Below are 15,731 nucleotides of genomic sequence, written 5' to 3'. Positions count from 1 at the left end.
CAACCAACAGCTCCAGATCTGACCTTCCGTGCCTCAATCTCCCACACTAAACACACACACACACACACACACACACACACACACATATATATATATATATACAAGATGAACACCATCGACGCAACAGAACACTACGAAACCAGCGCGCACGGTACGTCCACCACCCCAATCCCATCCCATCCCACTCCGCCGATCCCGATCCCGTACCCCAATCCCAATCCCAAGATATCATCTCCCCAAACTAACAGCAATATACAAAAATAACAGACCGCCCCCCCTCCCTCCTAACCATCATCCTCGACACAAACCCTCACGCCTGGGCGCTCCTATCCCCAACCCTCCCCCTCTCCACCGCCATCGCCAACATCCTCGTCTTTATCAACGCCCACCTAGCCAGCAACTACGCCAACGAAGTGGCCGTAGTATCCTCCCACACCTCCCAAGCAACATGGCTATACCCAGTCGAAAAATCCCCCAACAGCAACAGTAACAACCCCGACCCCGACGGCGACATTCCCATGCCCACCCAACAACCACAACCCCCCTCCAACACAACAACAACCACAACGAACATAAACAAATACCGACCCTTCCGCATCGTCGAAGAACAAGTCTCCAGCCACCTACACAACCTAATGACCCAAACAACCCCCTCAACCCTCCAATCAACCACCTCCACCATGATGGCCGGCGCATTAACCCTCGCACTAAGCCACATCAACCGACGCACACTGGCATGGAATGAAGCCCACGGAGGCGACATCGACACCTCCAACCCCAACGACCCATCATCTACCACATCCACATCCACATCCTCATCAAATACAAAGGGAACTGCGGAATCAACCCTCCAATCGCGCATCCTCATCCTCTCCGTATCCAGCTCCACCGGCTCAGCGCATCAATACATCCCAATCATGAATGCCATTTTCGCATGCCAAAGACTTCATATCCCGATTGATGTATGCAAGGTATCAGGCGACGCGGTGTTCCTGCAGCAGGCGTCGGATGCCACCAAGGGGGTGTATATGGCGTTGGATGAGCCGAAGGGTTTATTGCAGTACTTGATGATGGCGTTTTTGCCGGATCAGAGGAGTAGACGGCATTTGGTGCTGCCGACCAGGGTGGATGTGGATTTTAGGGCCGCGTGTTTTTGTCATAGACGGGTCGTGGATGTGGGGTTTGTGTGCTCCATTTGTTTGAGTATTTTTTGTGAGCCGTTGGGGGATGGGGTTTGTTTGACTTGTGGGACTCGGTTGGATGTTAGTGATTATGGGGCGAAGCCGGCTGTGGTGGCTAGGAAGAAGAAGAAGAAGAAGGTTAAGGGGAATGGAGTGTCTGCGGCGGGGACGCCTACGCCGACGCCGACGCCGGGGCCGTGAGGGTCCTTGTGGGTGTGGGATTTTCTACGTGAAGAGGAAGTCGTCTACGTATTGGCTACGGGATGGATGGACTGGACGAGAGTCGGCCAATGGATACTGTTCATTTGGTATCGTCGGCTCGAATTAGCAAATAGTTACTCGCCCCTGCATCCATACCCAGAACCCGTGCGGCATCGCTTCAATCTGGACGTACGCTGAAACTCGACAACCAAACGGACGGGGCGTGGCCGGCACTGCACTCGATCATTCTGTCGGCGAACGTCATGGACCCGGAAACAAGCGCTGAAATGCTCACGGATGCCAGATGCACATAGTACAGAAGACGCAGGACAGGCTCTATTTCGCTGGTTTAGGGGCCCTGGGTCTGATGTTGTCAGCTTAGCTTGATCTGTATACTAGCTTCTGTCAAATACCTTTTGGCTCTGCAGGCGCGGCCACCCTGGGCAATTCTGCCGCCCCCGCCATTGCGAGACATGACACACACGGGTTTCTTATCCACGCTACTCATCGACGCGAGGGCCTGACGTAGTTAGCATAGACCTCTCTGAGGCAGGGCTTCTTACAAAAGAGTCGGTATTGTGGGCGAAGTGGAGGAACGCTCCGTCGACCGTCTTCTTGACCGAAAGGATGCCAATAGCCCCATTACAGATACTGTTCTTGACGCCCGGATGTCCTAATCACCTGTTAGCTTGTAAGGTTCGGATGCAGATAGCGAGTAGTACCCATGAAATCGTTGGAAATAACCGCTCTCATGGCCTCATCTTCGGTGACCTCTTCGAATCCGCCATCTTCAAGCTTTCGATGGCTATAGTAGATGCGTGACGCGCAGGTACTGGCGGCCATGGTCGTTGCAATGTGCTCACCGGTCCCCGAAGTAACAGTCGCAATGCAGGTTGCCTCTGGATCATTAGGATCCACGGGGATTACCGCAGTCCCGATGCCAACAAGCGCAGCAGGGCCGATTCGCCCGCGATGCTTCATTCCAATGCCTCCGGAAGAAGAGCCTGCTGCAATGTTTCCTTTACTGTCTATAGCGATGGCACCGACGGTATCATTGACTCGATCAACGTCCATTGCGTCGACGCCATGGGGAGCTTCGGCAATAGACAAGTTATCGTGACTTGTAGACATGTCCCCAACAGCAACGGACCGCGCACCATCGGTTTGCTTGCCATCCTTGACCCTGGGGGCAACAAAGGGTGCTAGCTCCGAACCTGCCGGCGGCATGATACGGCGTGGGTCTGCAGTTGGTGAGCTCTTGGTACTTTGAGTGCTTCCTCCAGTCGCCTCGGCTGGTCCTGGACTCGAAGCCGCAGAGAGCAGCTGGGCTGGACTGGCGGTGGGAGGTCGGCGAAAGTGCGAGCTTAGGCGGGTATGTTCCCCAGACTGCTTCCTCTCCCGGAGAGTAGCGTTTTCCAGATCACGTCTCCAATGAGTCCACCTTTCTCGAGCCGACGGAGCTACTAGGCCATCAGGGGGTAGCACCACCAGCCCGTGTTCGTACGCAAAATCCGTAGCACCCTGTCCCACTAGGAAGTTTGGAGGTACTCGGGCCAGCGAGAGCGGCTTTGAGGAAGCGTCAAGGATGACCCGTGCAAGGGAGATGGGATTCTTGACCTCTACACCAGGCCGTTAGCACTGAATAGTTGACCGTACAGATCAGTTTGAGAAAGACATGAGATACTCACGACCGACGGCACCCACAGCACCACTGCGTCCTAGATGATTGACAACAGTAGCATCACACTCGACAGTGCCTTCAAGATTGAGGTTGCTACCGTAGCCAGCGTTGGTCATCTCACTATCCTCCAGCACCATGATGGCCATCTCAACAGCGTCAACGGCCGATCCACCGTTCTTCAGTAACGACATTGCTACTCTCGCTGCTCTGCTTCTCGTTAGCTCGGTTCAGACTTGACCTGGGAAGGCGTGGGTTGGGCGTGGAGAACTCACTTCTCACAGGTCTCTAGATGCGCTTTCTCGTTGTGCGGGGCATGAAAGCCGGCTCCCGCATGAACGAAAATGGCAGAGATATCTCCGCCTCCTTTTGAGCGACTCATTGTAGAATCCAGTTGCTGGGCTCTCAGGCGAACTGAGAGGTGCAACCTGGAGAAGCACTGGAGAAGACGAAGCAGTCTCGGAGGCCGTGAGTGCTTCAGGGCGGGAGGCCCCGGCAACTCACTTGTTGAGGTTCCCTCCGTGGTTTTGGTACAAGTAGACTTGCAGGGTTGGGTTTGGTATCAACACTGGGACAAAGATGGTAGAAAGAGAGCAGTAAGAGGGAATGAAGAGAGGAAGAAGCGGACTTGTCAACACACGAAAGAAATTATTGACTGTTCAGAGGAAGACGCGGGTCTCTTGATACTAGCTTGCTGCCGGGGCGATTGGTGATTTTCTGATGTCGAGCGGCGTAATTGTAGTGAACGCAGAGGTGAAACGGTGAGTATAACCGTTAAGGATAGGTTGGATATAGTAAAAATGATCACCTAGGATGCGGAGCGGGAAGGGAGGGAGATAGGGAGGTAGGAGAAGAAGATTAGGAATTGAGGTAGTAGAAGTGTTTACAGGTGTTTAAGGATATGGTAGGTATCAATTGTATAAAAGAAGGGGAATGGTGAAGCCCAAACATGTAGATGGAATCATTGGATCAAGTTCCTTCCTCAGCAATTGCATTGGATGTGGTTTCCTGAGGAGGGTTTCCTTTTTTCCCACGGACATCATGAAGATGGAGTCTACATTTCAACTTTGAGAACAGAACCAATTCACCTCCCAATGGGAGATAGTCACATGAGAGGTACACTACAGGAACCAGTATAATCCCCGACTATGCATTGCTAGTTAAGGTTATCACCAAAAGGAGTGAGATCCTATCTACATGAGGAATTGAAGGTAATAAATCATAACATTTGCAGTGTATTGTGGATGCAAGTGGGTGTACCATACCAAACGTGACGTCGTTACCCGTAAAGTATGGGGCAGCCGCAGTATCCAGGCAGGGCATCCAGGCATTCCATCCATCCTGAACTGACTGCCCGCCTTCATCTCCATCTCCGTCCCTTTACCCCCCTCCTCTTCCCCTCTAATCAATCCCCTTCTCGTCATATTTCTCGCCCGTCCCTTCCTGGCGGAGTTTCTGGATGATTGCGCTCTCATTTCTGCAATCCCATTCATTCGTCTAATTTCACCTCTTCCATCTACCACCTCCTTAGTCCGAACCACTGATCAGGGGGAGTGTGCGTGTACTCCACATCATCAATCATGGCTTCCCAGACTCCGGCCGTTGTCATGGACAAGTATGCCCTTCACCATCCCCAAATCACACTTTCCTTGCGCGGTCACTAACCCGCGTCTTCTCTCTGCTCAGCGGTACCGGTTATTCCAAGCTTGGTAGGACTCCTGATAGCTTCCACGTGGAGCTCCGCCGGCAACAAGCTCCAGGCTGACAAGTCTCCAGGTTTCGCCGGTAACGACTCGCCCTCTTTCGTCTTTCCCACCGCCATTGCGACTAAAGCTGGTGCCGGAGGCGCTGGCTCCTCCGCTGCCGGTAGACCTCCTGTTGCGAACAAACCCTCCTTCCTAGCTACCGGTGGTGGGGCAGGCTCCCATCTATCCGCGAAGCGTGGTACAGAGGACTTGGACTTCTTCATTGGCGATGAAGCTCTGGCAGCGGCCAACGGGCCCGGTTATGCTATCAACTACCCCATTCGCCATGGTCAGATCGAGAACTGGGACCACATGGAGCGGTTCTGGTCGAATTCCATCTTCAAGTACTTGCGCGTCGAGCCGGAGGATCACTACTTCCTCCTCACCGAGCCGGTAAGACCTCCGACTCCTCCAATTGCCCTTCGGCGGATGCGATGCTGACCCGGATGTTGTGTGCATAGCCCTTGAACCCCCCCGAGAACCGTGAGAACACCGCCGAGATCATGTTCGAGTCTTTCAACTGTGCCGGTCTCTACATCGCCGTCCAGGCTGTCTTGGCCCTTGCTGCCTCGTGGACCTCCTCGAAGGTGACCGACCGCTCTCTCACCGGAACCGTCATCGACTCCGGTGACGGTGTTACACACGTTATTCCCGTTGCCGAAGGCTACGTCATCGGATCATCTATCAAGAGTATACCCATTGCCGGTCGCGATATCACCTACTTTGTCCAGAGCCTGCTCCGTGACCGCGGTGAGCCGGACAGCAGCTTGAAGACGGCTGAGAAGGTCAAGGAGGAGTACTGCTACGTGTGCCCCGACATCGTCAAGGAATTCGCCCGCTACGACCGTGAGCCCGACCGCCTGCTTAAGCATACTGTGACTTCGCCCAACGGCCGGACCGTGAGCATCGATGTGGGCTACGAACGTTTCCTGGCGCCGGAGATCTTCTTCAACCCCGAGATCTATTCGTCGGACTTTTTGACCCCCCTGCCTAACGTCGTCGACGGCGTGATTCAGTCTTCCCCCATCGATGTGAGAAGGGGTCTTTACAAGAACATTGTGTTGTCCGGTGGATCTACGCTGTACAAGGACTTTGGACGGCGTCTTCAGCGTGACATCCGTCATCTGGTGGATGCACGCATTCGGGCGTCGGAAGCGCGCAGCGGAGGTGCCAGAAGTGGTGGACTGGACGTGGCGGTTGTGACACACAAGAGACAGCGCCACGGACCGTGGTTCGGAGGTAGCTTGCTGGGACAGACGCCGGAGTTCCGCAGTTACTGCCACACCAAGGCAGAGTACGATGAGATTGGTCCTAGTATCGTGCGCCGCTTTGCGCTGTTGGGAGGTCCTGGCAGTTCGTAAATATGTGGTTCTGTCTATAGTTTAACTTGATATGCTCCTGCTTCTGCCAATATCCGGTGATAGTAAATAGATGACGGTTATCTTTTTGTCTTGCTTGTATATACACTAAATGTATGTTACTCTGCTATGTTCAGGACTGCCTTTTCCATTTCCTCAGATCGTTTACTACTTCATACCTCGGAGGTAAATGCCGCTACATCGAAATCAAGAAATAGCCAAGTGTATTTCTAAGCACTACTTGACCACTTGCATTTCTAAGCAGAAACAACAACCCAGGAGTAAGCACCAGTAGCACACTACTGCTAGTATAGTACTAGAAATCACACCATTCAGCATCCAGCAATCCCTACTAGAGCAGCATAGACCTACTCTAAACCGACTAGACGCCGCACCATACATACCCCCCGCATATACCACAATAGAGAAGTGAGTAGCAGTATAAATACCAGCATAATACTTCACCTCATAACTCCCCAATTCCAATCCCCCCCAAACCCATACACCATCACTCACACCGTACCCAAAAGGAACAACCTCCATCAAAATGTACCCCAACACCTCCCTAATCCTAACCAACATCCCCACGGGCCTCCCCACCCCCCACAAAGACCTAACCCCCCTCCCCCGCCCCCTCGACATCACCACCCCACCCACAGACCCCAACGCCCTCCTCACCAAGCTCCTCTACGCCAGCCTGGACCCCTACATGCGCGGACGCATGCGCCCCGCCCACATCAAATCCTACAGTCCACCATACCCCCTCAACACGCCCATCACGGCCTACGCCGTAGCCCAAGTGGTGCACTCCACGCACGCATCCTTCGCATCGGGCGAGATCATCTACGCGCGTCTGCCTATCCAGGAATACAGCGTGCTGGCTGTATCTGCATCTCCTGCCCCAGCCACCGGCGAAGCCGAAGAGCAGCTATGGACGCTCGAGAACAGCCTCGACGGAGGGAACAGCCCTATCCGGAAGATCCCGACCCCACTACCATCTGGGATTGAGTTATCCCAGTATGTAGGGATCCTGGGCATGACGGGGTTGACAGCGTATGCGGGACTGTTTGAGATCGGGGAGCCGAAGAAGGGCGAGACGGTTTTTGTGAGTAGTGCTGCTGGGGCGGTGGGGAGTGTGGTGGGACAGTTGGCGAAGAGGGTTGGGTGTAGGGTGATTGGGAGTGCTGGGGGGGAGAGGAAGAGGAGGTATGTGGTGGAGGAATTGGGGTTTGATGAGTGTTTTGATTATAGGGTTGAGGGGGCGAAGGAGGCGTTGGGGAGGTTGGTTGGTGGTGAGGGGGGGAGTGGTGTGGATGTGTATTTTGAGAATGTGGGTGGGGAGCAATTGGATGCTGTGTTGGAGGTTATGAATAATGGGGGGAGGGTTGGTGAGTTTTTTTTTTTTTCTTCTTCTTCTATTTCTTAGATGTTGGATGTTGGGTTTGGGAAAATATGCTGACTGATGATGGGATGGCAGTGGCTTGTGGAATGGTCTCACAGTATAATCTCAAGCCGGAGGAGCGTTATGGGGTGAAGAATCTGTATAATGTTGTCACGAAGAGGTTGCGCATGCGTGGGTTTATTGTTGGGGATAAGGATATGGGACCTAAGTGGATCAAGGAGAGGGATGAGAAGGTTACTGCTGTGAGTGTATCATTCTCTTCCTGGGTATGAGGATGACTGCTGATGATGATGTGTAGTGGCTGCAGGAGGGCAGTATCAATGCGAAGGAGGATATCACGGTTGGCATTGAGAATGGCCCCGAGGCGTTTGTTGCCATGCTGCGTGGGGAGAACTTGGGCAAGGCGGTTTTGAAGATTGCCGATCCTGATCTGTAGACTGAGCGCCGTTGATTAGTTCTGTAGCGGGTTATCAGAAGAACGGGCATGATAGTAGAGTGTAGATGAAGAAGAGAAAGTTGCAAACTGCAAATGGTATTTGCTCATTGTATGTACGCGAATCTATCGGTCATGTCCCCTTTTAACCACCAACGCCATCAAATATATGAATCTAGGCAGACTCGGGTATACTCGTCTTGTTCAGAATAGCCACTCCCTCAACATGTCCCGTCTGCGGGAAGAAGTCGAATCCACGAATGCTCTCGATCTCGTACCGGATCTTCTTCTCCGCATCGCCCTGCACCATGACAGCCACATCGCGCGCCTGCGTGTGCACGTTGCAGCTGACGTAGACCACCCGGCGCGGTCCAAAGGCCAGCAGCTGCCGGAGGAAGTCGTCACTGCATCCCTTGCGCGGGGGGTCAATGACCAGCAGAGTCTGGTCAGGAGGGTAGGGGACGTCCTTGAAGAGAACGGCTGCGTCCGCGGCGGCGAAACCAGTGTTCGGGAGCTTGTTGTCGCGGGCGTTGTCCCGTGCCGAGGCGATGGAGTCGCCGGCGACGTCGACGCCCAGACTGGACTTGAATAGCGGGGAGAGGGTGATGGTGAAAAGACCGGAGCCGGAGTAGGCATCCAGGAGGTATTTGATGGGTTTGGCGTCTTGGTCGTTGTTCGGGGGCATAGCGTGTTGGCGGATGAACTCGGTGAACCCTGAGAGAATGGAGTTGTTGTTCTGGAAGAATGCGCCGGCTTTGTTGGTGAAGACGTAGTCGTCGACATACTCAATGCTGGTGGCATTCGAGTCGGTCACGCAGCGCTTCTCTTCAATATAGGTATCCTTTTCGACGCGGATGACGTCGCCGGAATCCTGTCCGGGCTTGTTGATGGGCGCAGGAGGGTTCTCGCTGTCCTGCTCTTTCGGCACGCGAGTGGTCGACTCACGCATAAGAAGCGTGGCACCCTTGGTGTACTTGCCGATGGTCTCGGCCACACGCTTGCGCTCGCTCTTCAATCCCTGTCGGACAATATCGGTACCCAACGGGCAGTCTTCAATATCCAAATCCATGCGTCGGTTCTTGAAAGTGAAACCAATCGGGGGCACCTCCTTGTGCGGCTCGCGGGGTCCCTTGCCCCTCCTCTTGTTTCCGCCAGGAGCTGCAAAGTGCGGCGTAAGCTTCGTCCGGTAACCGTATTGCAGCGGAGATGGGAAAGTTTCGTCGATGGCAGGAATCAGTTCTGGAATCAAGCCAGAGAAGTTGGCGTAGGCCTTCTCCACAATGCGCTTCTTGTGCGCGAGTTGGTCTTCATACGACATCATTTGCAGCTGGCATCCGGAGCACCGGCCAAAATACTGGCAACCAATGCCGGCATCGTTGCGCTTGGGGCCCGGCTCAATGACCTTGATAAAATCTGTCATGCTGTAGGACAGGGAGGGGAAGTGCCGCACCACCTTGACCAGCACCTTGTCGCCGGGGACTGTGAAAGGAACCACGTAGACATGATCCTGGCTCTCGGACAATGCGAGACCATCACCAGTTGACGAAATCTCGGCGATCTGGACTTCAATTTCGGTGAAAGGCTCGGGAAGGGTGGGTTGCGGGGGTGTAGAAGCTTCTTCTGTCTCGAGCTCGGTTTCGGGCTTGTGTCTGCGGAGAAGCTGATCAATATCGGCCTGGAGGACCTCGTCGAAGCCGCTGCTCTTGTTATCGCGGGGAGCCTTGACTCTCTTGCGCCGCTTTGCGACGGTGTCGGGTTTCTTGGGGGAATTCTGCATGGTGGGAGGATTGAAGGCTAATTGCGCATTGCGCGGGCAAGCAGATTGATGGAAGAGGGCCAACCGTTGGACCTGTCGAGGGACACTGGTTGGGAGTTTTCGAAGAGTGTATGATCGCAAGGATCGCAAGGCAAACATATATAAATCCCGAACCAGTTAATCAGAAAATGGAGGGATTGAGAAAGTTGAAAGTAGGAGGAAGAAAAGAAAGTTGGGGTGATGGAGGAAAAGGAAAAAGTGAGTGAGCAGGAAAAGGCGGGCGGGGATTGGCTGGAGTTGACCCGCTGAGAATTTCACTCGAACTTCAATGTCCTTCCCTTCGCCGTCTTGAACTTCCCCGTCCATCACCTCTTTTACTCCCCCCCTTCTCCACCACCCCGGATTATTTGCTCTCAAGTGGCCTCTGCTGGCCAGAGAGCTCCCCATCCGCTCCATCATGAGTCTCGCACGTCCGGCCCGATGCCTCTTCTGCAGCTTCTCGCGTGCGGCCTCCGCCGGCCCTCGCGTGCCTAGTCGCCAGTTCCACCTGTCGTCGGTACGGCTCTCCGATCAGAAACCGAAGGTCCCTGAAGTCAACAAGGCCCCCGAGGGAAAGACTCTGGATGAAATTTACCGGGAGGTGAAGCTTGACGACTTCAAGCACTACACCGAGGAGGAAAAGGCCGCCCTCCGGGAACATTACACGCCCGAACAGATCGCCGCCATTGAGGCCGGTGAGAAGACCATTGACCCGAAAGACCTGGCTGAACAGTTCCGTCTCCGTCGGGATCCCATGAGGTTGAAGTATCTCGATGATTTCTCGGTCATTGAGCCCGGCGTCGACAAGCACGTTCGCGCCCCCAAGACCAACTCCGACTACAACGCGACATTCAAGACCGAGGATGATTTCATGGAAGACTTCGCCCGCTTCTTTGCCGAATCATCGGAGGACCCCCAGCCGGCAGACTTCGTACGATTCCTCGAGACCAACCGGGTGACCCACGGCAAGGAGGAGCACGAGCTCAACGGACACAGCGCTCTCTCGCCCAATTTCTTGAAAGACGGAGAAACCTTGGAACACATGGGTGACGAGATAGTTCCGAGGCCGCAATACCGGACCAGATTTGGAGAGCTCACATATCTGAACCCCGAAGAACCCAACGAGGCGGAGAAGAGACTTTTCCAGGTCACGGGCTACGGTAGAGAGTACATCAAGTCCCTGTACATCAAGGACCTCGTTATTCGCCGTGTCAGCAACCAGACTCGACTGGGTAAGGTCCCGAGTATGTCCGTCGTCACGGTCGCCGGTAACCAGAATGGCCTCATGGGAATTGGAATTGCCAAGTCCGACGAAATCGTCGATGCCTGCCAACAAGCTCGCGCTCGTGCTGTAAAGAACATGCAACCTGTTCCGCGCTACGAGAAGCGGACCATCTTCGGTGACGTCGAGGGCAAGGTCGGAGCTGTGGAGTTGAAGTTGATGCACCGTCCCCCAGGTACGATGTCCGCTATATTGAACTATTAGCTCAGTGCTAACATTTGATATTTCCACAGGTTTCGGTCTCCGCTGCCAGCACCTGATCTTCGAAATGTGCCGCGCGGCCGGTATTCACGATATCGCCGCCCGGGTCAACCGGTCCAGAAACCCCATGAACACAGTCAAGGCCGCCTACGAGGCGCTCATGAGCCAGCGCAACCCCGAGGATATTGCCCGTGCGCGGGGTAAGAAGATGGTTGATGTACGGGGAGTGTACTACTCTGGCAAGGGCGTTCTAAGCCGTCGTGAGCGGCGAACAGCTTGAAATTTTGGATTTGAAAGATATATCTCTCTGTGAACACAACACTGCATACAGACAGCAGACATGTTCATTTGCGTCATGGGCGGTGTATATAATGTTTTCCTTTCCTTTTTCTTTCTATTCTGTTCAATCTTGTATTACAGTCTAACTATGTATTTGTATCCAGCATCAAGCAATACTCAATCAACCCATCAACAAATCAACAATCGAAAAGTAAAATCTAGAACATACAAAACGGGGTATATCATATGCCAATCACATCTATCAAAACACCACCACCATATCCCTTCCCCCCTGCAAGGAGAATCATTTAATACCTCCCAAAACTCTCCCCCTCAACTCCATACTCTCCATACCCTCCTCCATCCCCATACCCATACTCCCCTCCTTCGCCCCCCTGCCCCATCATCCCCGAGTACCCATCCCCATCCCCCTCCATCCCCTCCATCTCCTGCTGCATCTGCATCTGTTGTTGTTGTTCCTCACTCTCATTAAAAATCTGCTGTTGGAGAACAATACTATACACGCTCGCCTTGAGCAGGGTACAGACGGTGGCGGTTTGACGTTCTAGGCCGCGGAGGCCGTCCAGTGTGAGGGTCGTGGGGGATTCGGCGAGTGTGGAGAGTTTGGTTGATAACTTTTATCTCCCAGTTAGCACATGCGTGTAGTGTAGTGATGTGTAAAGCGCGTTTTGGAGTAGTAGGATTGGATGGATGGATGAAAGGATTGATTGAGTGTAGGATGATGGGAGGGGGGGGTTATTGGGGTCGCACCTTATTCACATTCCCTAATAGCCGAGTATACTCATCTAGGACTTCTTGTTCCAGGGAGCTGACGAGCGGGTTGGTGGTGCGGAGGAGAGGGTTGTTGTTGTTGGGGGTTGAGTCTGGCGCGGAGGAGGGGGAGGGGTCTTGGTCTTGGTCGTGGAGGGGGGTGTGGTTGTGGGAGTCGGGTGGGGAGGACATTTTGACGGTGTTTATTTCTTGGTACTGTATTCTGGTTCCTTTTTCTCTGTCTCGTGTCTGTGTGTGTTGGGAGTTGTTGAGTTGGTGGGAGGTGCGTTGTTTGGAGTATGTTGAAAGTAGGTAGTATGTTTGGATCTGGTTTGGTTTGTTTGGGTCGCGGCGGATGGATTTCCGTCGTGTCTCATTCGATCAACTACCAGTATCTAGTTCAGAATCTATTATCAGGAAACATTTACAGAGCGGTCTGTAGAGTCTAGAAAATACATATAAATTCATAAACGTAATCATGTCCATAAGGCACCGGGCCTGTCCCATCGGACATCCAAGCATCAATAAGTCGCCCACAAATACAGAATAAAGAACAGAAAGCTTCCCCGACCAAAACTGTCCTGGTGTGAACAAGTCAGCCCACACCGATGTTTTGCTCAAAGATCTGTTTGCTAAGGTACAACCGAAATCGCTAACGCCGTCTGCTGCAATAACTGTGATAGAAACAAAACAAGTCAAACTGTTACATCGCTGCCGCATCAAACCATAAAGTGACAGCCGAATATTAGCCCATGCATGAGGGGACGCAGTCATTGGATATCAGCATATATCGATAACCACCCTGTGTATATGAAAAAGAAAAGCAAACTCCCAATGTCAAACTTCCGATACTCCAGGTAATAGCTGTAAGATGGTGAACTCCGTGTAGAGATCTTTCATGCATCATAGTCGTAAAATAAGCCTCTAGCAAAGCGTATGCTTGGGCAGGTAGAAAGCATGGTGGTGACAATCGGGCCCATTCACATGTCCCCGTCATGATGAAGGGTGACACTGTTGAACTCCTCAAACGGATCGGCTATCTCGCCATTTGGCGTCGCAAGTCCCGAATCCATCGGTACACCCTTCATCTTGGTCGTGCTGGGTCCACCGATATCGACACTCGCGCTCTCCTTAACATTGCGGAAGTTGAGAGTATCCGTACCACGGCTCTGGTGAGGGATCATTGGCGGCTTCATATGCCGGATAAGCGCCCACTGCGTCTGCCGGAAGAAGGGATGGGTCTTGACGTCCGAAGCGCCGGCTCGAGCTCCAAGGCGCTTGGTCTCGTCCTTGATGAGCAGTTTACGAATTAATGATTTGCAGAGGCTGTGAATGTTAGCAACTGTGTGACAAAGCAGACCAAGAGAGCTTACTTGGAGGTTGGCTGGGCCGCTGCATGCTCGGGGAATTGCACCTCATCCCGCAGGATGTTGCCGAAAGTAGCATTCCTATTCTTGCCCTTGAATGGCGTCGTGCCGTACAGCATCTCGTAGATCAAAATACCAAGCGTCCACCAATCGACTGCGCTAGTGTGTCCACAGCCCTTGATGACTTCGGGTGCAATGTATTCTTCCGTACCGACAAACGAGTTGGTCCTGAAGTCAGCAATGCATGACTTGGTATCAATCGTCGGTAAAGACGTCGTGGAGTTGCCACTCCGCGCCGGGATCATTGTAGGTGCACCGCCCGGTCCGGATTGCTTCGACAAATCAAAGTCAGACAGCATAATGTGGCCAGACTGGTGAAGGAGAATGTCTAGAAAAACATAGTCAGCGTAAGTCAACAACTTTGACTATTACAGTACATACTTTCGGGCTTCAGATCACGGTAGATGAAACCCATGAGATGGAGGTACTCCAGAGCAGCAGTAACTTCTGCGGCATAGAATCGCGCAGCATCTTCGGAGATGCACTTTCCTGGGCGGGTTTGAAGAGCTAGAAGAGTCAGCGACAGCCGGTACGTATCGAACGTCTAACACACCTCTGAAGAACTCGCCACCACTGCAGTACTCCATGCATAGATAGAGATAGTCCTCGGACTGGAAGGAGTGGTAGAGTGTAACAATGAATGGATGATTGCTGGTAGCAAGAATTTCCTGCTCGGCCAATGCCCGCTTGATCTTGTTCCGCTTGATCATCTCCTTCTTGCTCAGTACTAGTCAAGTCAGCACACTTCGCCGATAGACAAGACTGCAGACATAAACTCACCCTTCATAGCATAGAGCCGGCTCGACTTCTTCTCCCGGACAAGATACACCTTGCCCACATCACCCTTACCGATTAACTTGATCTTATCAAAGCTCCCCGGTCCTACCTCCACATTGCGCACCTTGATCGAGTTGGAACTATACGTCCTGCGGAAGGCAACCGAATCCCGAATCTGACCGGGAGTAGGAATCTTACTGTGGGGACCAAGTTTGGGCACGGCAAGATTCACATCTTTGTCGGATGCCACCTCCACCGTAGTGACTTGTGGATCTTCCGCCCCAGACGGCTCCAGAAGTTCCTTTCCAGTCTCAGCCGTCTGATGACGTTCGTCAGACTCGCCCCGGGCAAACAGACCCTGCGCATTCGGAGCCGAAGCAACACGGCGCAGCTTACGAGCCAACTCAACCTTGTTGGCAGTAGTCGCCTGCTCGGCAGCAGAGACACCGTCCACCTGCAATTCGGGGGTATCGGGAGGGGACGACGGTACCGAGCCATCGTTCCGATGCTGCAACGAAGGCTGGCCCTGATGGACAAAGTATGGATTGGCCGTTGCGGTCGGGGAGACGCCTTCGTCTAGCGGATTGCCTTCACTGGCAACGGTGGTTGAGCGATTTCGGCCGATAGTGGGAAGGAACCGGGATTGTCTAAAGCCGGATTTGGCATCAGACTTTGCGGGTGGGGAGGTATTGCCATCGCGATCACGCGATTCATTGTTGTGGTGGCTGGCATGGGAAGAAGAATTGCTGCTGGAACTGTTGATGCGAAAGAAATTCTTGATCCTCGTGGGGAAGTGGCTCGAATCGTTGGAATGCTTCTTGGAGGCCAGAGAGAGACTGGGAAAGTTCCCGCGTTTCTCGTTCGTCACGGAGGACGGACTGGAGGCGAAAAGTTGTGTCATGCCGGTGACTGCCTGGATTGAATCCAGGAAGGTGGCCAGGTACTCAAGTTGAGTTTGGTGATAACGAACGGGGCAAGTAGGCGATGAGAGATAATAATTGCGACGGGAGGGAAGGGGCCCCAGTAACGGGCCAGAAGCCGCGGGGGGAAATTGGTAGGCGGTGGTGCTAGTTCGCACCAGAAACTTGGATTTAGAGGCACTTCCAGCCCGGGAACGATGGGGGTTGGCTGTGAATGGGGGGACAACACCTCGGCTAGATCGCGGGCGGGGAAGAACGCAGCGTTCGCAGAGGTCGCAAAG

At 53.4% G+C, this 15,731-nt stretch overlaps 8 protein-coding genes across 8 annotated transcripts; 4 read left to right on the top strand and 4 right to left on the bottom strand.

Moving 5' to 3' along the window:
* Positions 1-105: 105 nt before the first annotated feature.
* TFB4 (TFIIH/NER complex subunit TFB4) lies at positions 106-1,382 on the top strand (the record flags this gene model as incomplete). The annotated part of the gene is made up of 2 exons (XM_041687874.1): positions 106-151; positions 268-1,382. 2 exons carry the CDS (start codon positions 106-108, stop codon positions 1,380-1,382), a joined length of 1,161 nt encoding a protein of 386 aa, XP_041541716.1.
* Positions 1,383-1,718: 336 nt separating this feature from the next.
* AKAW2_31268S (threonine aspartase 1) lies at positions 1,719-3,442 on the bottom strand (the record flags this gene model as incomplete). Its single annotated transcript, XM_041687873.1, has 6 exons — positions 1,719-1,746; positions 1,796-1,902; positions 1,946-2,055; positions 2,105-3,001; positions 3,071-3,270; positions 3,336-3,442. 6 exons carry the CDS (start codon positions 3,440-3,442, stop codon positions 1,719-1,721), a joined length of 1,449 nt encoding a protein of 482 aa, XP_041541715.1.
* Positions 3,443-4,640: 1,198 nt separating this feature from the next.
* ARP3 (actin-related protein 3) lies at positions 4,641-6,166 on the top strand (the record flags this gene model as incomplete). Its single annotated transcript, XM_041687872.1, has 4 exons — positions 4,641-4,675; positions 4,747-4,769; positions 4,837-5,198; positions 5,267-6,166. 4 exons carry the CDS (start codon positions 4,641-4,643, stop codon positions 6,164-6,166), a joined length of 1,320 nt encoding a protein of 439 aa, XP_041541714.1.
* Positions 6,167-6,710: 544 nt separating this feature from the next.
* On the top strand, positions 6,711-7,837 carry AKAW2_31266A (MDR family NADP-dependent oxidoreductase; the record flags this gene model as incomplete). The annotated part of the gene is made up of 2 exons (XM_041687871.1): positions 6,711-7,551; positions 7,641-7,837. The coding sequence occupies 2 exons, from the start codon at positions 6,711-6,713 to the stop codon at positions 7,835-7,837; spliced, it is 1,038 nt and encodes a 345-aa protein (XP_041541713.1).
* A 336-nt stretch (positions 7,838-8,173) lies between these two features.
* TRM2 (tRNA (uracil(54)-C(5))-methyltransferase) lies at positions 8,174-9,913 on the bottom strand (the record flags this gene model as incomplete). Its single annotated transcript, XM_041687870.1, has 1 exon — positions 8,174-9,913. One exon carries the CDS (start codon positions 9,911-9,913, stop codon positions 8,174-8,176), a length of 1,740 nt encoding a protein of 579 aa, XP_041541712.1.
* A 298-nt stretch (positions 9,914-10,211) lies between these two features.
* MRPS5 (mitochondrial 37S ribosomal protein uS5m) lies at positions 10,212-11,556 on the top strand (the record flags this gene model as incomplete). Its single annotated transcript, XM_041687869.1, has 2 exons — positions 10,212-11,250; positions 11,309-11,556. The coding sequence occupies 2 exons, from the start codon at positions 10,212-10,214 to the stop codon at positions 11,554-11,556; spliced, it is 1,287 nt and encodes a 428-aa protein (XP_041541711.1).
* Positions 11,557-11,863: 307 nt separating this feature from the next.
* On the bottom strand, positions 11,864-12,518 carry AKAW2_31263S (DASH complex subunit DAD3 family protein; the record flags this gene model as incomplete). The annotated part of the gene is made up of 2 exons (XM_041687868.1): positions 11,864-12,190; positions 12,327-12,518. The coding sequence occupies 2 exons, from the start codon at positions 12,516-12,518 to the stop codon at positions 11,864-11,866; spliced, it is 519 nt and encodes a 172-aa protein (XP_041541710.1).
* A 788-nt stretch (positions 12,519-13,306) lies between these two features.
* Positions 13,307-15,431, bottom strand: NRC2 (putative serine/threonine protein kinase (Nrc-2); the record flags this gene model as incomplete). The annotated part of the gene is made up of 5 exons (XM_041687866.1): positions 13,307-13,652; positions 13,700-14,081; positions 14,135-14,260; positions 14,307-14,480; positions 14,534-15,431. 5 exons carry the CDS (start codon positions 15,429-15,431, stop codon positions 13,307-13,309), a joined length of 1,926 nt encoding a protein of 641 aa, XP_041541709.1.
* Positions 15,432-15,731: the final 300 nt, after the last annotated feature.

The sequence above is a fragment of the Aspergillus luchuensis genome, chromosome 3 (genome assembly GCF_016861625.1).
Source record: "Aspergillus luchuensis IFO 4308 DNA, chromosome 3, nearly complete sequence".
Classification (NCBI taxonomy): domain Eukaryota; kingdom Fungi; phylum Ascomycota; class Eurotiomycetes; order Eurotiales; family Aspergillaceae; genus Aspergillus; species Aspergillus luchuensis.
Note: the sequence above shows the minus strand (reverse complement) of the source record. Positions and strands in the feature narration are given on the sequence as shown.